General features: G+C 34.2%; 1 protein-coding gene across 9 annotated transcripts in view; it reads right to left on the reverse strand.

The window, feature by feature from the left end:
* LOC105043916 (uncharacterized) overlaps window positions 1-11,611 on the reverse strand; it is a 31,216-nt gene extending 19,605 nt beyond the window's left edge. For 5 of the 9 annotated variants that reach the window (XR_012140620.1, XR_012140618.1, XR_012140619.1 and 2 more), the window contains exons 1-9: window positions 11,464-11,611; window positions 10,673-10,739; window positions 7,213-7,389; window positions 6,986-7,067; window positions 6,794-6,871; window positions 6,619-6,678; window positions 6,425-6,529; window positions 2,434-2,544; window positions 1,259-1,300 (exon numbers count right to left, since the gene is read on the reverse strand). Coding sequence is in view for 6 of the 9 variants with exons in the window: in XM_073255523.1 (XP_073111624.1) it covers window positions 1,259-1,300; window positions 2,434-2,544; window positions 6,425-6,529; window positions 6,619-6,678; window positions 6,794-6,871; window positions 6,986-7,067; window positions 7,213-7,370 (636 nt within the window). In the remaining 3 variants the exon portion in view is untranslated. The remainder of the gene's footprint in view (window positions 1-1,258; window positions 1,301-2,433; window positions 2,545-6,424; window positions 6,530-6,618; window positions 6,679-6,793; window positions 6,872-6,985; window positions 7,068-7,212; window positions 7,390-10,672; window positions 10,740-11,463) is intronic. The other 4 variants (XM_073255522.1, XM_010921641.4, XM_073255521.1 and 1 more) reach the window with 1 other exon arrangement.
* Window positions 11,612-25,925: the final 14,314 nt, after the last annotated feature.

Below are 25,925 nucleotides of genomic sequence, written 5' to 3' on the forward strand. Positions count from 1 at the left end.
ATCCTTAGCATATGTGGGTATGTGACTTGTATTCAGAGAACTCTGGCTGTTGCTGTTGCATTTCAGCACTCCTCTGTCATGTCATGGACCTCGGCAACCTGCTATGGTGTCTGGAATTATTCTTTGATTTCTTAACAGCCAATATTTAGCGTATAGTATATTTCGATGTATGGTCTTTGTATAGTATGCTACTACTTTGTGGGGTATTATCACCATTCTGAAGAGAACCTCATGTACTCAAGCAAATGAAAACATAAATACATAAAAAAGACATACACATACTTTCTTCATGGATATATCCAATACATCATTTTCAGCTGGTGATAATACCACACAAGTAAATAACATGATATGAAGACAAATACACAAAATACACTATACATAACATAGGCATCTGGAATCCCTCAAGTATGTGCATATGTCTGTATATTCATGTAAAATATATATACATATATATATATATATATATATATATATATATATGTATATATACGTATATATGTATATATATGTATATATACGTATATATACGTATATATATACATATATATACGTATATATATATACGTATATATACATATATACATACGTATATACATATATATATATACATATATATACATATATATATACATAATATACATATAACATATATATATATATATATATACATATATATATATATGTATATATATATACATATATTATTATTATATATATACATATATATATATATGTATATATACATATATATATATGTATATATATACATATATATATATATGTAATATATAATATATATAATATATATATATATACATATATATATAATATATATATATATATATATAGATGTAAGTACACAGATATACAGATTCTTGTGGGTAAGCTGGAGACAATTTTTAGCTTGGTGTGAAAAAATACACTAGACACACATCTGACCCACTCAGATACTCTTAGCATCTTGACACATCACGATGTGTATGTAAAACTATTCAAGAATGTCCAATTACTCACTAACAGAAAAAGAAACAAACCAGGAAAAGATTGAAGCTAACTACATGGAACTGTAGACCAAACTTCATTTGAACAAAAGCACCTAAAATAGTAAGGTACAAGCTGTAAATCTCCGAAGGCACGATTACATATGAACCCATCATAACCATTTCCTGGTATGATGTAGACACTCCATATTTATCTCACAACTGTGATCCTGTTTAAGAATGACTTTGAGGAGATCACAAGAATGCTGACTTACATTACCAGACCTTGTCTTCCATTGCATACGATGGTATAAACGCTGTAAACACCAACCAAAAAAGATGTCAAATATCTAAGTGTAAAAATCATCATCAATTACTGTGCTCATGATACAATAGAAAAGACTGAATCCAAGAATTATTAAAACAAAATTTAGTCTCACAAACAATTGGATCAAAAAATTTATAAGTCATAGTTATTTAAATCATGATATTCCGTACTGGTCCAAACCGGTCTGTACACCCCATACCGTACCATACCAGTGGGAAACCGGTCCGGTTCAGACCGAATTTTCGAAAAAGAGCCTGAACCGGACCAAACTGATCAGTTCGATATGGTATCGGTCCGAACCACCCAATACAAGACAGTTTGATCCGGTTCGATACAGTATGGTACCGGTTCGGTCCGATTCGACTCGATTTTTTTCTTTTTCTTTTTTATGCCGTTGAGTGGGATTTTTTTTTTTTGATTTTTTTATTGTCCGTACGGTATGGTACCGTACCGACCAGCAACGGTATGGGTTCCGATATCGAGTCCGCCTACCTTGATTTGAACTATAGAAAGATATAGCTACACCAAATTATAGAAGAAAATAATAAAAATTAAAATGGGTATTTATATTTAAAGGAGACAGAAACAATAGATAACTTTAACTAACAAAATAAACTCTACCATAATTAGACACAATACACGCAATCAGCAGTCCTATTTAAGGATTGAACTAGCAAAACACCCAACCATGCAGGAAGGCAACTAGTTGAGACAGAATGGGTCGAAATGTAAAAAGAGCAAGAGAAAAGGGTCAGCTCAAATTGGAAAACCAATCCTTTATCTCAAGAGTAAGGGTTGACTGTATACAGTAGTATGCAATTTCCATAAAAACATTTCATATGATGACTGCATATTAATGTTACATAGAACATGATCCAACTAATTGCAAATTTAAAAGAATGGAAGCAAATACAAAGCATAATTTTCTAGCAGGTGCCGCAACAACAAGCTTAGGCACCTTTATTGATGTATAATAAGGACCAAAGAAAGCACTGTAGTTTAACAAATAAGGGCATGCCCTCATGGAAATGACCCTTTTTTTGGGGGGTAGGGGGGGAAGGGGGGAAGGAGGGGGAGGGGGATAAGCTGAATATAGAAGATTAGCAGCCAAATGATTGTTACCTTAGCACCACTGCCAATTGTGGAAGCATTTATCATTGGGGGTCGAATACTGAATTCAGCTAATAAGCTTAGCAATGATGAGGTGAAGATATATAGCTCTTCCTCTACAACCTAAACAAATTAACCAATGTAAAAAAATATACAAAACTTAAAAAAGAATACCGTGATCCAAACAAATGCATTTTGAATAAAAATAACAAAAAGTGCAAGCAAAATAACAAGGTTACACATTTTTTTTGTAAAAAAAATAAAGCATAGATATCAATCATATGGTTTTTGATTTAACAACTTTATAAGCTTCGTAGAAAGAGCTTGAGTTCAGGTTCTAAATTTGAATATTCTGAATTATTGAAAGCACAAATTTTTTTTGCTTCCTTTGTTCAAGAGTTGTTCACTAGAATCATTTAATAATTCTGAGTCAAATCACTGGTTTCCAAACCCTTTTTCATTTGCATAGGCAAAAGTTGCATCATCTGGTATAAAAGTAGTTGTTTTCTTGAAATCCAACGATTTCAAACTAGTGGGTTGATGTGCTAAGGAGTTCTAAAGACATGATCTTGTGAACCCATACCAATGTGTACAAACCATGAAAAAGAGGGTGTAGGACAAGCAACCAATATCACTGCATGAAGTGTCTCAGCTAATGAACTGAGAAGTTTAAATGCAAGGTAGTGTTTGGCACAGGCACATCACTTGGAACCCCAACAGTATTTGCAAAATGGCAATAGACTCGAAAAAGGCTATGCCCAGCAAAACCACCTTATGTCATTTTTAGGCGTAGGCTTTTCCAAGATCATCTTGGAATAGAATGATGCCCACTTTTCATGTCCATTTCTCCCCTTCAAATTGTATGTGTGAATTTAGTTATATATTATCAATTATATTATATAAATATTATAGCATGGCAATCAATATTATATCATGATATAGTATTATATATATAGTTACTAGCATAAAATATTATCATTTTTTGGTATTATAATAAAATAATGATATTATTGTATTGTATATATTATATAATAAATAATTTGTATCACGATGTGTTATAATAATTATTATGATATCATAATATAATAATCTATAACATTATCGCATTATTATCCTCAGTATTCAATATTCTGTATTCAATGATGTTATTCCTGCTGAATAATTATATTTCTCTAGTAATTTTATATATTATATTATTCGATATTATAGTGATATAATATTACTTTAATATATTATGGAATTTTTATTTTTCAAACTAGTTACAATAATGCTTTATGATTAATGTCATAATATCACGAATATTGTATTATAACATCATACATATACCATGTTGATATACATTATTATAGTATAACATTATATTATTATCATCAATAGTATCTAAAATACTAATATTATAATGCCATATAATATATGATACATGCTATAAAATTATATTATTGTAACATATGATGTATAATATATGATACTATTCTTTAATATTAATATTGTGTTTAAAATAATAATATCATTGTGTAAATTTTATATAGCAGGCCAAGGGTAGCTTTGCATTTCAGAAAAATTGGACAGTTAATTCCAATTTTCAGCTTATTGCAAAAATTTTGAAGAACCAAAAGACATCTGGCATAAGCACTCACCATAACTTATCCCATTTTCTTACACTCCTACCGAACCACTGCCCAACAGAATAAGACTGACATCCACATACTGAGTCCAAAGTCATGATAACAAGATCAACTGAAGGGAAGAAAATTACGACCCTTAAGAAGAGCACAATTATTTGAATGCCAGTTAAGTGGCTCTAAAACTCATTGCACAGTTAGCCGTGATTTATTAAAATGGATGGATGCAAAGAATTTAAAGATAAGAATGGACACCATTGCAACTGGAACCACAGAATCAGCACGAGTCGATCCGGGTGTCATCTCTCTTATTAACAATTTTAGATGCTGGATACGGCGCTTATGAATTACAAAGAAAAATCTTCATGAAAACATGATAGAAAATTGTCGACAATTGATGTTCGGTAATTGTAGAAACATGTAGAATACTTGCCACACCAAAAGCAAACTCATAATGATACAATTTTGGCAAAAGAATTCATTTCCCTAAGATATCTCAATTAATGTGACAATGTCGTTTTGGGTGTAACATCTACTATTAAGAAGTTACAGATGCTGGGTAAAAGAAATCATTTCCCTGAGAGATCTCAACTAACATAACAACTCAGATCAATCAGTCAACAAGGAGATAGAGATGCTATTCAGAACATATTAAGATTTTTTTTGTTTTGGTAGACCAGACCATACAAAGATTATCTACAGTGAGAGCAACAGAATCGAGAAAAGTAGGGCAATAACCAAAAATTCTACAGGGAGAATCACTATATTCAAAAAGCTAGATGGTCAGATTGCTGACTTGAACATGTAAAGATGTTCGAAAGAATCCCATGATTTGTTCGTTTTAGAAAGGACAAAAACTGATCATTCTAGAACATCACAAACTTACCAGGCATTCTGGAAGACTACTATAAGCTCAGCAGCTATTTAAGCTATAATTTACAACCAGGGACAGGATAAATACTAACTACATCAAGTTAGTTATGTCAGTTTTAAGGCATATGGTTTACTGAGTTCTTTACATCCTAGCTTCAGAAATTATTTTAGTTCTTGAAATGAATGGTAGAGATTTTTCACTCTTTCATACTTATAGTTTCCCTTAGCAAAAATTATGGGATTTTTCTCCTGCATTCCAAAATCTAATATCAGATTTTGTTGCAATGTTTGATGATGTTTCCAGCATGTGTTGCACAGAAAATATGCAGGTTCACCATGCACCTAGTGAAGTAAAACACTCCTCAAACAGTTGCCGGATGAGGAGCATATGATTATCCATGTTTTTGAAAGCCAAACACTAGAGTTCTGACTCCATCCAGACCACAAGATATGACTGGGCCAAGAACCTGAGCTAGGAAAAGAAACTACAACCAAAAAAATGCATACTCCGATAATTTATAAAATTAACAATAAAAATACCCATTGTCAAATGCATCAAACTTTTTTTATAAATAGAATTCAAGCTTGGTGAAATGGTGATAAAAGCTTTATGCAAGGAGAGGTTCCTCATTCTTGTATGTATAGTAGATGGCCAAACCATGTCAAAACATCTACCAAACTAATTTTCCTCATTTCTTGGCTTATAAATTTGCTTTAAGAATCTGAAATCATCAAATTCAACTCAAAGAAGCTTGCTCAACCCAAATGTATTCAAGAAAATGGATAAAAGAAGAGTTTTCTCTCATCATGTCAATGCTCTCCCCAGTCACCGTTATTATATATTCTAGCTATATGAAACCATTATTAGTATATTGTCATCAAATTGATGATTAGTTTATCTTGAGAATACTTATAAGAGTCTCATGGTTCATTACATGCAATGTTTTGGGCGATAAATAAACGTAACTTTACGTCCTTAGATGATACAAAAGGTTAGGCACTAGAAATGTTCTAGCACTTAACCATGTTTCACAACTCACTAACTCTACCAGAATTCTTCCTGTCAAATGAATCAGTAATTTAAGTCTCCAATTCATCTGAGAGATGTGTCTTCCAATACTACGTGAAAAAGCTTGCAAAAAGAATTTACCAAAGATCTGATAAAATAGAACCATATTTTTGGTTCCTTATGCATGGTTATCATAAAATCTTGACGTATGGTCACATCTGGTACATTTCAGTTGACTATATGTCAATAACAAGATGCCTTGTGGTAGGCTTCCACAATTAATTTAGAGAAGAAATCAGCTCAATACTCTACTTATTGCAATTTGGTTAACATCTATTAGTTTAACAAAGAAGAATTGATCAAAGAATAGTTACAGGTAACAATTGAATCTTAAGATAAACAACTTTTTATTCAATGAAAGAGATGGAACATTGCAAAAGATGTGTTACAGTTCAGACTGCATAGATGTATCTGCTTGAAATGTACTGAGATACCATACTTTTAGATCATTTGTGAGTCTTAAATTCTCTTCAAGACAATTTTTCTTCTTAGTCAGCTCCTTCACAGTACTCGATATGGCATCATCCTGTTTCTCATCAAGTTCCTATGCGCAACGTATATATGTCAGCTCCACACAAGAAACATACATAAATGACTTCCCAAACAAGATTTATCAATTCAAAGAGTACAAACCATCCGCAATGCAGATAGCTTTCTCTCTAAAATGTGCTTCTCATTCAGTAACTGAAGCTCCTGAAAGCCACAAGAATAACATAGTTTAGCTGAACACTTAACATTAGAAGAACCTGGACCATATTTATGGTCCAATCATCATACCAAAGAGTTATGAGATCTATTAAGTTCACACTTTTACAAAAGCATCAGCAACTTGCTTGCGAAGTAGCAAGATCTCTTCTTCCTGTGATTGGGATCTATAGTACAGTTCCTGCAGAAAAATTGAATTAAGCAAATCATTGAAGTGCTAGTTATTCCAGAATAAACTACAAGATTATAGAATAACCTAAGATGGTCTTCGAATACAATTTTCTAGCACCATTACCATGATCTCTGGGTCCAATAAATGTTTATTAAATTCATCTCCTCTTGAATTCCCAGGACCAGAAGCTCTTTGGAATTGATGCCTATGAAAAAACCAGTTGTTTGGTAAAACAATAATATGCCTGATATTGGTTGATCATATAGATCTCGTAGTTTTGATATCATGAATATAGAGCAAAATTGAGCAAAAATAGTTTTTTTTTAAAATGACTCTTTACTGAGTATGACCTGATTAAAGAATCAGATGTTGGAGTCCAAAATCCAGCATCATCATTTCCAAGCACATAGCCAGTACCAGATGGCATCATATCAGGTGACATAAGTTCATTTGGTGCTTGTTGGTCTGCATTAACTGCATTTGGTTGAACTTCAAGAGGGTCACGCATATTCCCTTGAATTATTTAACTGAAAGACAAGTTATTTCTGTCAGACAATATAAGCAAAAAGTGGAGGAACGGTAGAACTATAATAGAAACCATGCCCCTTTTAAAGTATTGTAAAATTTTTGACTAGTAACAACAAACCTTTTATGATCTGAATGAAAATCATAACATTTTCAACTTTGTCAAGCACAGATACATGCCCAAAATATTGGACTTTTACATTGTTGATGTGTCATATCATATTTTCAGCGAGAAACTTAGAATAGTGTTTACATCCATTTTCAATTGAAGTGTGGATGTACATCTACGATATGGGTGCACACCATCCACTGCCTAGGGGTACAATCGAACCAAGCTGAGTTGAGTAGCTAAAGGCTCGAGCTCGACTCGATTCAAAATACTTGAGTTCGAAACTCGATTCAAGATCGATCGAGCCATAGTATCCAAACTCGAAGTCAAATTAATTGAAAAAAAAAAAAAAGGAATGCTCAAGATCAACTCAACTAGGATATCAACCAAGTTATACTCAAGCTCGAATTCAACCTTGATCACAATTAAAAAATATGGTTAAAACAAAACATAAAAGTCAAGAAGCAATCTATATATTATATTTTAAAAATATGGTTACATATTATATTTTAAAATATTAAATTAACAGTGAATATTATAAATAAAATATAATATTATTAAGAATATAGATACTCGACTAAGCTCGTGAGTCTTCCAACCGAGTATTTTGCTACTTGAGCTCTACTCAAAAAATTGTTTCAGCTACTTGAGCTCGACTTGAGCTTGGTAATAATTGAGTCGAGTCAAGCTCAAGCAACTCGTAAGCTGCTTGGCTCTACACCCACACCAATGCCTACATAATAACCTATCGATCCCTTGTATTGGTGCATGGTACAAATGGTGTGCCAACTCCAATATTGTAACATATGTTAATAATGAAACATTAGCACACCATATAATAATGCTAAGATTACCAACACAAGGCCCAATAGTAAAAGTTGAAATACGACTCCAAAAACTATGAATTTCTGGCTGACAATGAGGAAGATAAGCTTATTATCTCAATTTTTAAGAAGTAAACAAGTAACAACTAATCTGTGATTAAAATAATTTATAGCTTAAAAATAAAATATAGAATTGGAAAGTACAAGGTAAAATGACATATAGATTACTTGATCCATTGGTAAGGATTAATTATTGGGTTAAAATACTTAAACTAACCTCTTACGTAATTACCCACCTTCCGAGTTAATAGGGTCAGTGCCTTGGGCACTCTTAATATTTCTCCAAAGAGTAAATATTTTTTTCTAAGATGATCTTCTTATACACTTAAACGTAATTAGGGATTGCAGTTTTGACCTAGACCCTTTTACCAAATATCACCCAAGTTGTATCCAATCTAACCTGACCCATTCATTCAACGAGTTGAGTATGGATTGGTCTTGCCTAACCAACCAATGAGTCTGGTTAGGTTCAAGTTAATGGGCCCTAACCCTTTGAGTCATTGGGCCTAGCCCAAATATCTGACACGCCTATCACTATGACAATTAGCTAATACACAATGAAGTTAGCTGAAGACAGGTCATTCTAATCATCTGAGAATCATGAAAAAAAGAATGAGAAGGAAAAAGAACAGACTGAGATAAGCAGCATTCCCACTCATTTATGGAGATGGTTTTGCTTCAACCTGCATAAGTCTAATTGTCTGGGTAGAACTCTGGGGGGAAATCACTGATGCATTACTAGCAGACTAAGACTCTTAGTATAGAATAGCCTCATTTAAAAATCATTAACATTAGTAGTGAGATCCTTAAAGAGATCCACATGAATGACAAGAAAGGGAAATCAATGTTTATGTAGCACATGAAACAAACTTCATGGATCAGCTAATGCAAATTTGCTTTTCCTAGATTAAATGCTTTAAGAATTCAGAATGTTCTAAATTATTAAACGACTGCAACTTATTCTACAGATCATAGCGGTGCATGCATAATCCAGCTTAGGAAACAGAAGCAGGCGATTAAGCGTCTGACAGAAAAGTGACTTCAGGTGACTTCAGGTGGTAAAGACCATCATTTAGCTGTTTTAACCGAGATTGCGAAAAATAAAACAAAAGGATAAAATACATTAACTTCTGCTGTTGTATATGAGTTGGCTTCATTTACAATGTTCTAGCAGTACCATAGAAATAATCAACTGCCTAACCATATGCAAGAGGCAAAGGTAAAAGGACATCAGTGCAGCTATAATAAATCCATTGTAAAACAAAAAAGGTACAGAAAATATTCCACATTTCAAAGGTCATCAAGGCAAAAGCCTTCACTAAGTTCACATTAGTTACGAGAACTATTATGCTTGAACTATGAAAAAGCAAAGCTTATCTGTCTCTTCCTGCAGTCTGCTTGACTATGTTGAAATCATGGTAACAATATTATCAAAACTGTTGAAAGTTTTGAAAAACACTGACATTTTTTGTGCATTAGCCAAGTGATTCTTCAAGCTACTCCTCTAGTAATCAAATTGATAAAAATTTTCAATATTTTACAGATCATACAGAATTATTTGTTGATTATCATATTTTATTCAAGAAAAACCCATAGACTGCAAGTTAACGATGCTATATCTTGTTCTTGATGTCAGTGGTGTGGCTAATGTTTACTGTCATTTCCTTGCCATGTTTGGTTTAGATGAATTAATAAAAAAATCATATGATCTTTTTTACTTTTACAATATAAAAATAGAAAATTTAAAATCTGGATCCTTTGAAAACTTCTGGCATTCCATCCACATTTGGTTTTAAAATCCAAAAATCAACATCTACCCGAGTTGGACCTTAACACTGAACTTATGACTACGAAATAAGCCCAACTATACAAACAAGACAATAGACTGAAGGTAGTCGACCACCACACAATAAGGCCTCTTGCCTCCTTGGTGCAGCACCAACAAATGTTTACATGGATTAAGGGAATGAAGGAGAACTGCATACACCATCCCCTTAAATCCTACTTTATTAAGCATCTATCAAATGTATAAGCCCAACTTCCACTTTTCAATGGTTCGATAAGAATCAAAACAGCCCAAGATCGTAGAACGAGTGTTACAAGTCAATGCAACTAGGGAGCATGATTTCATCACAGAATTTTGATTACTAAATGGAAAAAGAAAAATAATTCAACTATAAATAAAAGGAAAGTACAGCAAAGCATTTAGTGGTTTAACCTAGCAAGTCCGGTACATCATCAATTCAACTATAAAATAAAAGGAAAGTAGTGTAAAAGGTATGGTGTTTTAACCTAGCAAATCTGGTACATATCAACATTCAGTTTCAACCGTGCAGCCAAAGCACACCATATTCCTTTCCTGCAGTTCGAAAATAGTGTAGAATCAGTTTATAAGTGAATAATAAATTCATAAGTTCAACTTGGAAACTAATAAATGAACAGGTCCTGTCATTTGATGAACTAAAGAACACCAAGACTATGAGAACTTTTTGTCAATGAATTCTTGATGGGTCTACCGTCCTTCCATCCAAACAAAAAAAAAAAAAAGGAAAAAAAAAAAAAAGAAAAGAAATTTCTGGTTGCACTGATGTTGGACAATGCTAAAGAAACCCTGTTCGATAGCTCGTTCTTAACACCAAGAATTCAATCAAAGTAACTAAGAAATCAACAATTACATATTATACCCTAAGAGCTGAAACTGGTATAGCCTTCGATATTCACCAATAAATAACGATCTCATTCCGGGCGCCTTCAAACACGAAACTACAAAAAGAAACCCTAATTCACACCTCATTATTAAAATCAAGAACCCGGAGCAGAACCAGAGCTGGAAGCCCAATCTTTAATTCATTATAGCAAGAATCCAATTTATAGCATACAAATCAACCACAAGCCATATGGAAAATGTAAAAGAAAGCGAAATATCTGAATTCTCCAGAAGAAAACGAAGAAGAGAATTTAACCCCTCCAAGAAAACGGCGCCAAAGAAGCCAAATTTTCTAAAGAAAAAGCAGCAACGAGAACCCTAGATTTTGGAAAAGATGGAAGAGAGAGGATATCGTAGAGCAAGGTTGTAATCGTACCGCTTTTTCAGGGATCGGAGCTTCGATGGCAGAAAGAGATCGAGAAGGAAAGAAATAGAGAGAGAAGAATCGGAATAAAAGAGAGTGGGTTCGCTCCGGAGCGTCAAAGTCGTTGGAGGCTGCAGTGACGTGGAACTTTCCTTTATATACAGGATTCCCACTAATTCCAACCATAGGAGCGAAGCACGTCACCACCTTGATTCGTGAGGTACGCTCACCGCGAGTTATCGTATCTCACAGAGCGTGGGTCGTTCATCCCTGGCTCGAGGCGACGGCCGGATAAAATAGGGCGGTATGTGATGCAGTCACTATTTGGTGAGATTACCTCCCACGTCCGTACTGCCCGCCAGCTGTGTTTCATATCATTGTGCGATCCATCTTGTGGCTTTATTATCTTGTCAGTTCACAAGATTTAAAAATATATAAATAAAAAAAAAAGAAAAAGGAAAAATTCTTGCCGAACGCGTGCCTTCCCTGGTCAACATTCATCATGACTTTATAAATTCGTGTTCCCATTCAGGTTGCCCTTCTTACTAGCGTGTTATGTTAGTAAATAAAATCTATATCGCCTTCAATCGGGAACTTGTTTACCTCGTCGCTGGTAAGGAGAACAACCGGCACACCGACTATGGTTGTGGGGCCATTCATCTCATCTGTCTTCCAAATGCGAACAGCAAAAGACAGAATAATTTAGGATGCATTTGATTGCATTTTTTTATTTTTAATTTTTAAAAAAATATTTTTTTTATTTTTTTAATTTTTATTATTAAATAAAAATAAAAAATTATGTTTGATAAATATTGTTGCTATAAAATAAAAAATAATATTTGTGAAGAACTCGATGAGGGAGAAGAGTTCAGAAAAAGAGGAAGAAGAGGTGGAGAGGTGAAGAGCTTGACGAGGAAGAAAAATTTTGATTCTTTATTTTTGATTTGACATTTTAGACATACAGAAGTAAGAAAAATAGAAAAATAAATTTTAAAAAATAAAAAATTTTATTTTTACATATAAAGTAATTATTTTAATTATTTTATTTTTTATTTTTTATTTTTTATGATGTTATCAAATATTATTTTTTGATTTTTATTTTTTAAAAATTTAAAAATAAAAAATATATTTTTTTTAATAACTAACTAAATGCATCTTTAGTTGAAATAAAAGGCTTCTCGACATAATAATTCAGTTCGATGATTATGTTGATTATTTTACAATAAGGGATCTTATGAGAGTGATTATAAGATACATGTTATATTCAAGATTATGTTTAACTCAATAGATTTTTTGAAGAAAAAACTATGCATGTTAAAATTGATTTTGCTAAATAAAATAATATTATTTGATTTTGTGGTTCAATTTACTTCTAAACCCAATTGTTTGTAAATATAATTAATTATATATTTTCTGGTAGGTTGCGCAACAATTGCACGATGCCGTCAGCGTGATGCCAGAGGATGCCCGGGATGATAAAAGGAGTGGCAACAATGAGAGAGAAGTCAATTAAGGGCGGTGTTTGTCAAGGTGGGCATGTGGCTAACAAGAGAAAGTGGAGAAGGAAGTGGCTAACAAAAGAGGGTGTTCCCTAGATGAGGCAGGGACGTAGCAATGTCCAGTAAAGTGAAGAAGGACCCTTCTTCTTCTTCCTTTTGTTTTTTTTTTTTTTTTTTAGAAGAGAATAACTATATTTTTGATATGTAAAGAGCAGTCATAAAAGCCTTGCAGTCAGTAAATATCTAAAAAGAGAGCAAGAGTTATCACCACAAAACGTAGCCCAAATAGGTACATGAAACCTAGCCAAAAAAACAAAAAACAAAGCAAATACAGAATAAAGTACATTAGAGAGAGTAAAGAAGGTATAAAAGAAAATAAAAACAAAGATAATAGTACGTAATCCAGGTGTAAGAGAACCAGAGGCCAAATACATACCAAACATCAGCCACATCAGCCAGAAAAGAGAACCAGCGCCCATACCAACATGAACAGTAGAGAGTCTCAGATAATAATTGCTGTGCTTCACAGAGAGTTATGATAGAGAACATATGCCCAACAACCAAGCAGCAATGTAGCCACATGAGGATGAAAGAAGTGCAAAAACTAATGTATAGTTGCGGCCCATGGATGGGCACATTCAGCTTCCCCTTGAACAATACACAGTAGAACCAAAAGTTTATAGCAGAACCGTAAACCATATGAAACTTGAGACCGAAGAATAGAATAAAAGTATCAAAGAAAATGATATTCAGGACTAAAGAACATAGGTCCTGTAACAGCAAAACTTTTGAAGCCAAAGTGCTGATGTGATGGAGTGGGGGCAAGGGAGGAAGTCAGTGTTCACATTGCTTGACAACTTGAGGGACAGCTGACCTCAATGGAGGGAGGAGGTGGTGGTGAGCATTTGCGAGTCTTAGAGGAAATATAGTGTCGGCCACTTGTGGTCGGGTTCTTCTTCTCGATGGCTTTTCCCAAATTTATTTAGGGTCCAGTCTTGTATCGCTAGTACAAAGGAAAATTTTGGAGGACTTGTTATCTATGCATCCCTAATCTTATTGGAGAAATTTTTTGTGGATTTCAAAGAAGTTAATAGTCCAGCCTTCTGTTTCAAGCTACTTAGAATCATAGTTGGCATTGTAACAGTAATGATAAAATTTGAATATCTACTTACACTATGCATAATGAACATATACATGTAACTACATGTGTAGCCCAAACTGTCCATGGATGCTTTGGAGGACCAGATAATAAATCCTTTCTTCAAAGAAATTCTTGCTTGCCTTTTTTATACTTCCTTTCTCCTTGACATATTTAGGACACCATATTGCAGCTCCGACAATCTTTATACGTCTCAGGATACCACAAGTCAACCCCTTTCACCCTTCGACCGGGCTACGTATCCCATGTCAAGCGAAGGCATCCAAACGACCTTTAAGCTGGGGATGCACACTTGGATGAGGGAGCCCATGGGCTTTACAATCCAACTCACAAATTGGGCTGAGCCCGAACTTCTGAACTACAGCCCAACTTAAACAGTTAAACTTATGCCGGCCTTTTTTTTTTTTTTTTGGTAAAACTTATGCCGGCCTTTAATCCGTCACTTGGGAACACCCAGCCCCGCCATTTTTCATAACAGAGGAAAGTAAATAAGTTTAAGTCAGTATTGTAGGAGGAGATGTATTACTTTTCCGTCTAAGTCAATCGTTAAGCACCATAAGCGGAGCTCATTCTTTCATAGCCTGTAAATAATCTTACATATCACTAATTAGCAATTTCCGTTGACTTAATTAGTGGTCTATAAATTGAATTATATTTATTTTCCGCCAGTCTAACAATGAATTAGAGATCCCAAAACCAAATTTAAGCCAACTCTATTTGCTAAAGCCAAGGTATATTTTTGATTATATTGAGTCGTGCAAGGTTGGTCAAGATTTCATCATATCAATATTTTCGACATTTTTAGTAATTGTTAGGCTAGAGTTGATTGGGTTAGGATGGTTGGGGCCCTATCAATTTAAGTTTGACTACAAAATGTAGGCGAGTCATGTAATGATAGAATTTGGTTGGATTGAGAATTAACCAAGCCTTTTATTCAAATTAGAGCCAACACAAAAGGGATTGACAAATATTTTTTTGATTTATCGACACTATCTCTAATTTAAGATATATCTTCCAGGAAACGCCCTATCTTTTTCATCATTTGACATGTCACTGGAAATGATGTAATTGACTATCCATGGTGACCTATCCATTGTGTGTGTACGTCCTATGGCACTGAACTCATTTCCTGAATCCAGTCACACATATGGGCTCAAGTGCAATTCTTGCTTGTGTTCATAGATTAAGAGTTTTAGTGATGGGTTGCATGTTTGATAGTGATGAAATTCACTACCAATGGCATGCTAAACCATTGTTTGCACATGATTTTAACTTGACATATATATAGATATAGGAATATATATCAATTTGTATTGGTATTAAACATCCTTTGATTTGGTATATAGTAGATCTCAATCTCCAAAATCTCAGCCCATATAAACCTACATAATATAAACTAATATAATATGAACATATTGGCTTTTTTCAGGTAGAAATTGGCTTTTTTTCCGATCATCCATCATGCTACATAAAATTAGGTCTTGATGTGACAAATATTTACTTGCCTGACCTTAGGGTAAATCAGACCTCGGAGATGCTCGGCCTTATCACCTTGAATTTTAATGAGTTGAAGACATCACAACCTCAACACCAGTTTGTGACCACCTAGGCATGAGCTAGGGCTGAAAATGGTTCGGTCGGTTCGATTTTAAGTGATTTTTTAAAATCAAACCGATATTTCAGTTTAAAGATTCTTAAAATCAATATTTAGGTAAATACATAGATTTTTTTGATTCGATTTTATATCGATTCGGTTTGTTCGTATAACTTTTTCAAATATTTGAATGGTTTGAACGTTTTTTCAGTTTAAACGGATTAGTCAATTTAGTTTTTATTTTTTGTTTCTTTATTATGATCTACAATCAAATCAAATTTGATCTGACTTAGATTAAAATAGGGCCAAATCAATATTTTAGATTCTTAATTCATATAAAGTACATAGCATAACTTTGAATATACATGTAATATAAGTGTATATATAAATATATGAAGCATGTAATATACATGTATATATAAATATATAAAATGATGGTATTTTAATTTTGATTTGTCGGTTCGATTTGGTTTCGGTGGATCACATAAATCAATAAATTAATAATCAAATCGAAATATTAGTTTTTATATTTTATTTAACCCAACCGAACCAGTTAAACCATCAAACCACCATATTTAGTTCGGTTCCGATCGGATTGGATGGTTTAGACGGTTTAATTAGAATTTTTTATACTCCTAATATGAGCGCACAATGTAAATAGTTATAATCACAATGTAACATGGGAACCATTCCTGAGCAATTATCATATAATGGAAATCTTTGTTGGATGGATGATCAATGCACTATCTATCTCGGTAATAATCACTATTCTTGTTTTATGACCAGGAGAGCACGAGAAATCTAAATAGAATCTCTAAACAAGGTATCCACTGTACCCTCTTTATTTTTTTCCCTGTTCTATAATTTCTTAGAATTTGAGTGACTTAAGTAGAAAGATGCTCATCGAAAAATATCTGACAAATACACTTACACTTCAGATCAATATTGCAGCAAAGAAATCCAGACGGCTACATCTCTCAGACCTCCGGCTTGTCATTCTCCTTTTTAGCATCTCACCGACATCTCACGCTTACCTGATCTAAGCGGACCTCAGATTTCAATGGTAAAAAGTTTGAATTCAAAATCAATATCTTAACAAAATTATTGATCTCACTATCTTATGAGCCAAACTTTAGTAGTTTGCTTTTAAAGTATATAGATTTTGAAAAATCCTGATTCTTTCTAATCTATCAATCTTGTACGTCGAGCTAAATTAAAAATTTGATCATCAGGTCATGGCCATCCATTGAGATAACCGAGATGTCTCTCATGAAGCACATATAGCAGCGAACATTGGTTCTAAACATTGGTGTAGCTCTTTCGACAGAGTTTTTTTAAATATTTTATTTAAATAATATAAATATAAAATTTTTTTATCTAAATAATATAAATTTAAATATATTTATTAAATTTATATAAAAATTAAAAATATCATTTGAAATGTTGCTCTTTTTAAATTATACGTAATCGGGGACGGTGCTTTTAGAAGCATCATATCGGATGATATTTTAAAAAAAATAGTTAAACCGTGAAGAATTGTATTATTGAATAGGAAACATCATTAATGATATTGTTTTGCAAAAAAATATTATTTTAAATAATATTTTTATATTAATTTGATAAATAAATTTGAACCTATGCATTTGGATAAAAAATTTTATATTTACATCGTCTGGCTAAAATTTTTCTCACGCGAAAAGCTGCAGACTAGAGGTACTTGGTAACGAGAGCTGGCTGCATTAATTTCGGGATCACATTCTGTCAATAAATCAATCATTGTATGTACGTACCACGGACTGTCGAACGGGCCACATGACCGCACGCAAATGTTAAGCTAGCCTACGACGAGCTAACCGTACCGACCGGATGGGTGGAGTCACTTCCGCGTGATCGATGCTTCTCGAACCAACAAAGGGAGATGGCAATCGGATGGAACGGCTGAGTCGACGTATCGTCCTCCTCATTTGAATTTTTAATGCCCGTCGATGCCCTTCAAGCTAGATTTCCAAGTAATTCCCACATGCCCCCGGAGCTGGTTTTGTTCTCATCCACCCCACCTTTATAACGGAATCCAGTGGTGAATTGTATTGGACCGCAATCGATCGATAGATTGCTTGCATCTTTTCGTCGCAAAAAGGAGGAGCTGGTGAGCTCTCTAAGGCGGCTTGGAACTCTACATCATTGGAACTCCAAAGTCTCGTAGGGCATCTCCAAAGTTGTCACGAAAGTAGCACAGAAGCCATATACTTATTTTATACGTGCTATTCACATACGAAAAAGTGATAGCTGCGGTATATTTCAGGATGATTTTCTGGTGTTTCTTTTCTTTTTCTTTTTCTTAATAGGATAAAAAAATTATATTTATCTAGTATGCATATATTCAACAAAAATAAAAAATAAAATATCAAGAGGCACAATTTGAAAGATCAACCTATAGATGATCTCCAAAATACTTGGCAATAAATGAGGCAGCGTAGTCATCTACACATTGGTGGGTCTCCTGATAAAGGAAGCTAGCCTGGAATGCAGTACAATCATTCACTGCCTATGGATGCTTATGTTTTTCTTGTTGATGGAGAAAGTAAAATGGGAAAGAGTTGAGGCTGAAGCGATGATAGTCATCTACACACTAATTAAAACCCTGTCTGCAGCATATGAGATGGTGAGAGTTTCGCTTTTTTTGAATTTGATAAATTCTATCCATTGGTATTCATAATTTTGTTCAGAATGAATCACATGTACCTGCATGCACAAACAATGAACAACATCTCACATATGAGCCTCCTAATAAGATAGACGAAGCTCGGATGAAATCTAAATGGATTCATACCAACTCGACCTAGCTGAGGTTTCATTCAAACACTGACCAACACAATGCAAGATGTGTTAGGCCCACTCAATTAACCTCAAGGCATCACTTAAGCAAGATGAATAGCTAAAGTAGTTATTACAAATCACAAACTATATTTTGCTTAGCCATGTGACTTGGAGTCATGTAATGAAACTTGAGCACCAAGCTTTTGCCACAGAAAGTTGATCTTCTGAGGGTATAATTTGGAGTCACAAAGTGACACACACATAAAGTGCAAGATTGGTAATATATATCGTAAAATGCATGAAATATTGTTAATTGGCTCGGTGAGCTTTTACAAGAATCATGATAGTGGTATATTCTATTTAGACAGAAATTTGTATTATTATAATCTTTTTTTGGTAACAGTAATATTGTAATATTGCAATCTTTTAGTCTTGATCCTTATGACACTTGCAATGCAAAAGAATATTGTATCAGAATATTTTGTATATTTATTTATTTTTTTATTTATATATATATATATTAAAATAGAGCAATCACGTTAGTGCGTCTCCGTTTGACACTTGGATATGAAATTTTGTGCCACGTGGAGTTTTCAAAAGAGAGGAGGGAGCTGCGTGGGACAACAGTAAAGCGGGGAACCGTCTCTTTGATTCTGATGCTACAAAACCCTAGCCATCACCTAAGCTTTCTTATTTGGCTGCTTCGTTTGAGGCCTGCTCAATCGTCAAAAGAGACAAAGGAGGATGGAGGAGGTCCGCCCTCACTATCTAGGAATGAAGGAGGTGGAGGAAGCCCGCCTCTCCGATCTCCACCACTCCCACCTCCAGCAATCCACCTTGCACCTCTTCGACTCTATCGCTGCCTCTCGTGCCTTCGAGTCCATTTGTTCCTTCCTCGATTGCTGCTTAGACTCCAAGTACTCCATCGAGACTGACCTTACTGCGGGGAAGGCGAAGAGGAGATGGATGAAGCACGGCCAATCTCCACCGCTCCCACCTCCAGCAGTCCATGCAAGGGTACAGTGCGCAGGGACCCAACCTTGGAGTTCTGCAACGATGGCGGTGGTGATCTCTTCCCTTCTGACCCCCAATCCCTCCTCTCCTCCGACGACATCGCTGCCTCCTTCGCTGCCATCGCAACAGCCTTCTCCCCCCCTCTTCTCCATCGACGTCGCCACCCTTTCCGCAGAGGACTGCTTGCTGGCCGCAGCGGAGCGCCCCCTCTCTATAGGGCCTGCATAGGGTGGTCCCGAATGCTCGACGCAGTTAGCAAGATAGAGACAATCAGCCCTGAAGTAGGTGCTCCTGGATGTTCTCTCTATTTTAAGTTTTTTTTTTTTTTTTTTTTGTCGATGGCATCAATCTTCAATGCCATCAGCTTGGGGTTTTTTGGGTTTTTTTCTTTTTTTTCTCCAAATAGTTTTTTGTCTGCCCTTTTTTTAAAAAAAATTTGCCCCCTTTTTTGTGGCTAGATTTTAACACACTATTGTAGAATGAAAGGAAATCGACTGCATTGAAGTAGTGACTTCAAACTACACATAGGTTCCATGGAGATGAATGAGGTCATGTACAGTGACTGGTATGTTTTTATTCTTGGGCTTCTCATTGTTCTATTTAATTGATATATGAGAATTGTTGATTCAATTCAGTGGATGGTAGCCGTTTCGGCAAATGAGCATAGGGTTCATGCACCCTCATCTAAATCCAAATTGGAGAGAGAGAGAGAGAGAGAGAGAGGACCATGGTCTATGGTCCAATCAAATTTGCCAAGATTTTTATTTTTATTTTTTTGATCATAGATGCTTGGAACTTTAGAAGCTTCTTATCAAACTAACCAACATCCATATCTTGCAATATACCATTGAAAATTTTCCATCCTTAAATTCAACATGCCAACAAATCCACCATTATGGATGAGGTGGTGAAGTACGACAAGAAGCTAGAGCAAAACATCCAGAAGCTCGAGAAACAAGAGGAGCGAATCCGTGATATAATGTCACACCCCGAATCCAGCATCCGAATAGGACATATAATGGCCGCACACTCCTTAGGATAAGATCTTAAAGAATATGCAAGACCTATCTTTTTATCAATATACAATTCTATACTCCTCACTGTTCGATCCCTAGTCCTATAGAATCTTTCGGATCTGAAAAAAATAAAAAGAGGAAGTGAGTTTTACAGGCTCAGTAAGTTACCAATATCTCTGAGAGATCAAGCATAATTAATTTTTTTTAAAATATAACACTAATAAATGTAAATACCAATTTAAATTTTTAAGACATGCTATATGTAACAGTAATATTTAAAAATCTCTCTAAGTCTTCATTGACTACGGCTACGAACAGTCCCATGAAAAGATCCAAGAGAGATCTAACCCCTAAAATATCGAACACCTGATTCTTTGGCGTATACTAAGGAAAAACTAGCTTTAATTCATATGGTAATGATTTGCCCTGTGACAAGACAAAGAGATTAGTTCTAAAATAAGAAACACGTGACGCATCAGCGTATGCCAGCAATCAACTCTGACTGGCTAGGCTCAGGAGAAATACATTTCTAACGTGTGGTCAATGATCAGTCCTGTTGGTTAGATCCAGATCATAGTCTAACTAGAGAGTTTTTCTCATGATTTATCCACAACCAATTTTTTGATAAATAATGATACTTATTTTTATAACAGTATCAACTCAATTTTCATATAATCAAAAAATAATAAAATAATTTTTATCCAAAATTTCATGCATCGATGAATATATTTAATTTTTTTTCAGAAATCAGACAATATTAATATAAAAAAATTATTTTTTTTCAAAATTTGTATCCTGCAAAAGTGACATCATGCTCGATCTAATTTTTCTAAATTATTTTTCATAAATAAATACATAATTTTGAACTTCAATAATTTTTAAATATTTTATATATAAAATTTAATTTTTAAATATATAAATATATATAAAAATAAATCTAGAGATAAAAGAAAACTTACAGTTGATTAGATCCAAAATTCTATGACTTTCGTAGTCTGATCCCTACATCTAGTGTTTGTCCAAAGAAAAAGACTCTAGTACAAATAGATAATAAATTTTATTAATTGTCAATTTAGGATAAATTAAGATAAATTAGAAAGAATTTCAATTTGGCCCGGGTCAGGATCTAGATTTGGGTCAATTTTGAGTCAAATCCATGCAAATCGGATTGACCTAGACTCAATCAGATTGAGTCCAATGTTAGGTTCACCTAAAGGAATTGAATCCCTCTCTCTGTCTTTTTCTTTCCTTCCTTTTTTTCTTTCTTATTCTCTTGATCGAACCCAAGCTCTCGAGTTTTAGGGTGACTGAGGGGCTTGTTGGCTACCAGGCAGTCGGATCGGCTGATGATGGTGACATGACAATGCCCAAAAAAAAATTTGACCGGCGGCGATTGGATATCCGAGAAGAAAAGAGAAAAAAAGAGCGCTACCCTTTAAACCATGGCAGCAACCCATGGATCGGAAGAAGAGAGGAAAGAGGGGATCTTACTGGAGACGATGGCGGTGACAATGACTAACGACAAAAATCAGCGATCCTTTCACTCGAAGTCCCATGCCACAGGTATGTTAGGGTTTTGGGAGAAGGCTTAGGGTTTCTAGAGAAAGTGGCGGCACTCGACACGATCACACGGTGGCCATCGGAGATGGGGAAGAAGAAGAAAAAAAAAGGGTGATAGAGTTTTTCACTGAGGTTCTATCGAGAGGTATAGGGTTTAAATAGAGGAGGGATGGACTTGATTCCTTCTCGGATAAGGTTGGATCTCGTTGGTGTGATCAATTTGGATTCCTCCCCACCGATGCGTAAAATCAATCTGATTTTCCTGCTTCGTCGATCACAGGAGAGGAAGAAACAGAGTCCCTTTGGGACTCTTTCTTAATTTTTTTTTTGTTCCAGTGAAGTTGGCAAAGGATGCCGGCTTCAAGATGAATCGGATTCAAAGGGATCGATTCTCACATTTTCTTCTCTAAAAAAATTTCATCCTCGAAATTTGAAAAATCTAGATCTTCTTAAGTTAAAGATGCTCAACCCTAAAAATTACATATACAATTTTTTTTGTTCGACTTTGGTATTTCTGTCAAATAGATTATATGATTGCATTACTAAAATGATCGCAAGCAATTTGGCCCCTCAGGTCAAGCACAATGCTCATGCACATTTCTATACCAAGATACAGATTCTTTTCAAGAATACTTCATAATTTGGCACCTCCACATCAATTTTGAAATATTGCCCTTACAATATAAATCAAAGATCTCATCTCTTCTCGATCAAAATCAGTGTGGTTACCAAATCAAAGCTTTCAATTATATTTAAGATTAAGATATAGACTAATAAGATCCGCATTACTTAAATGATCAAGACTCTGAAATTGAGATAGATACACGTTCATTCAAAGTTGAGTTGGGATCAATTGGTTGCAAGAGCCTTACAACAAGATCAATTATTAAAATCAATTATGCTTGGAATGAATTCGGCACAAACAATATGATGAAGTTTTGATTCCATAAAAGATAATGGCTCACCTTACTCAAATCATTAGATGACAATGAAGATGATCATGATTATATAGTCATGATTTTAGGCAATAATGATCTATCATAATTATGGAAATGATTTTAAAATTGAATCATAAAACTAAATCTAAGAAGATAAAGCATCGATATCATGATTTCTATATTGGAGTTAAGATCATAAGAAGAGAACAAATCACACTAAATTTATTCAGATACTTGATAAATAGATCAGATTGAATTAACAATCATAGTAAATAGATCAGATTCAATTATCAATCAACTAATCTTAGATATAAAGTGGTTAAAACTTTCTTTAGCAAAATTATATCTTCTATCATATTACATTTCAAACCACAATCATTATTTTTGATTAATTTTAAGTGACTCAATCACCACACTTCTGCTGTGCAACTCTGATCGACATTCTCCAAATTTTTTTTATGATCCAGACTAAAATTTATAAAATTCAAGCAAAGATTTTGTTATCCAGTATATTAGATCATAATTATCCCTCAAGATAATTACCATATTTGCACCATTGTATGATCATGGTGTTGACTTCTAAAGTTAATTTGAGCCAAGCCAACAATTCAATTAAACAATTCAAAATTAATTTCTCACTTTTGAGAAAATCAACTTTTGACTTATGATCTTATAAATTGTTAAAGCACAATAATTAGAGAGGCAAATCAACTTTAGAAGATCCACTCAAAATATCAGGTAGAAAAAATTATTCTTGATAATAATTTATTGAATTTCTGTACCAGTAATTATTTTCAAATATTTAATCAAAACCCTAATTCTACCCCACTCTCACTAATCTAAGTTCTTATGATCTTTAACCTAAGCTCTGATATCACTTTGTCACGCTCTAAATCCAGTGTCCGGATCAGACATGTGATGGCCGCACACTCCATAAGGCAAAGTCCTAAAAAATACACAAGATCTGTCTTTTTATCAATACACAATCCTATGCTCTCACTGTTCGGTCTTCAGCCCCATAGAATCTTTCGAATCTGAAAAAAATAAAAAGAGGGAGTGAGCTTTACAGACTCAGTAAGTTATCAATATCTCTGAGGATCAGTATAATTAATTTTTTTTTTAATATAATACTAATAGATGTAGATACTAATTTAAATTTTCAAGATATCTATATATAAAGTAATATTTAAAAATCTCTCTCAGTCTTTATTGACTACAGCCATGATTAGCCCCATGACAAGATCAGGAGAGACGAGCTCCTAAAATACCGAACATCCGATCCTTCAATGTGTATCAGAAGAAAACTAACTCTAATTTATACGGACATGATTTGCCGCATGACAAGGCAAAGAGATTAGTCCTAAAATAAGAAACATACGATACATCAGCATGTGCTAACGATCAGCCTTGACTGACTAGCCCCAGGAGGACTAACTCTGCTAGTGATCAGTCTGATTAGCTAGGCCCAGAAAAAATGTGTTTCTGATATATGGCCAATGATCAGTTCCGTTGGCTAGACTCAGATCATAGTCTAACTAAAGAGTTTTTCTCATAATTTTTTCACAACCAATTTTTTTATAGATAATGATACTTATTTTTATAATAGTATCAACTCAATTTTTATATAATCCAAAAATAATAAAATAATTTTTATTCAAAATTTTGTACATCAATGAACATATATAATTTTTTTTTCAAAGATCATGAAATATTAATACAAGAAAATTATTTCTTTCCAAAATTTATATCATGCAAAAGCGACATCATACTTGATCCAACTTTTCTAAATTACTTTTCATAAATAAATACATAATTTCAAACTTCAATATTTTTTAAATATTTATATATAAATTTAATTTTTAAATATATAAATATATATAAAATAAATTCAGAGATAAGAAGAAAACTTACAGTTGATCAGATCCAAAATTCTATGATCTTCGAAGTCTGATCCCTAGATCCAGTGTTGTCCAAAGAAAAAGGCTCTGGTACAAATAAATAATAAATTTTATTAATTTTTAATGTAGGATAAATTAAGATGAATTAGAAAAAATTTCAATCTGGCCTGGGTCTGAATCTAGATTTGGGTCAATTTTTGAGTCAAATCCATGAAAATCGGATTGACCCAGACTCAATCAGATTAAGTCTAATGTTAGGTTCATCCAAAGGAATTGAATCCCCCCCCCTCTCTCTCTCTTTCCTTCCTTTCATCTTTCTTATTCTCTTGTCCGAACCTAAGCTCTCGAGTTTTAGGTTGACCCAAGAGGTTGGTTGGCTGCCAGACAGTTGGATCGACTGATGACGGCAGCACGACAATGTCTAGGAGAAAATCCGATCGGCGGCGATCGGATATCCAAGAAGAAAAGAGAGAAAACGGGCACTGCCCTTTAAACCATAGCAGCAACCTATGGTTTCGAAGAAAAGAGGAAGGAGGGGATCTTACCGGAGACGACAGTGGTGACAGCAGTTGGCGGTGGGAATCGACGATCCTCTCACCTGAAGTTTATGCCACAGGTATGTTAGGGTTTTGGGAGAAGGGTTAGGATTTCTAGAGGAAGTGGCAGCGCTCAATACGATCACGTGGTGGCTGCCAGAGACGGGAAAGAGAAGAAAGTGGGTGATACAGGGGTTTCGGTGAGGGTTCTACTGAGAGGTATGGGGTTTAAATAAAGGGATGGAATCGATTTTCCTCGGATAAGGCTGGATCTCGCCAGCATGATCAATCTGGATTCCTCCCCATTGATGCGTGAAATCAATTGATCTCTCTGCTTCATCAATCATGGGAGAGAGAGAAACAGAGTCCCTTTAGGACTCTTTCTCTATATATATTTTTTTTTTTTTTTTTTTTTTTTTTTATATATATATATATATTGTTTC

The sequence above is a fragment of the Elaeis guineensis genome, chromosome 4, assembly GCF_000442705.2.
Source record: "Elaeis guineensis isolate ETL-2024a chromosome 4, EG11, whole genome shotgun sequence".
Classification (NCBI taxonomy): Eukaryota; Viridiplantae; Streptophyta; class Magnoliopsida; order Arecales; family Arecaceae; genus Elaeis; species Elaeis guineensis.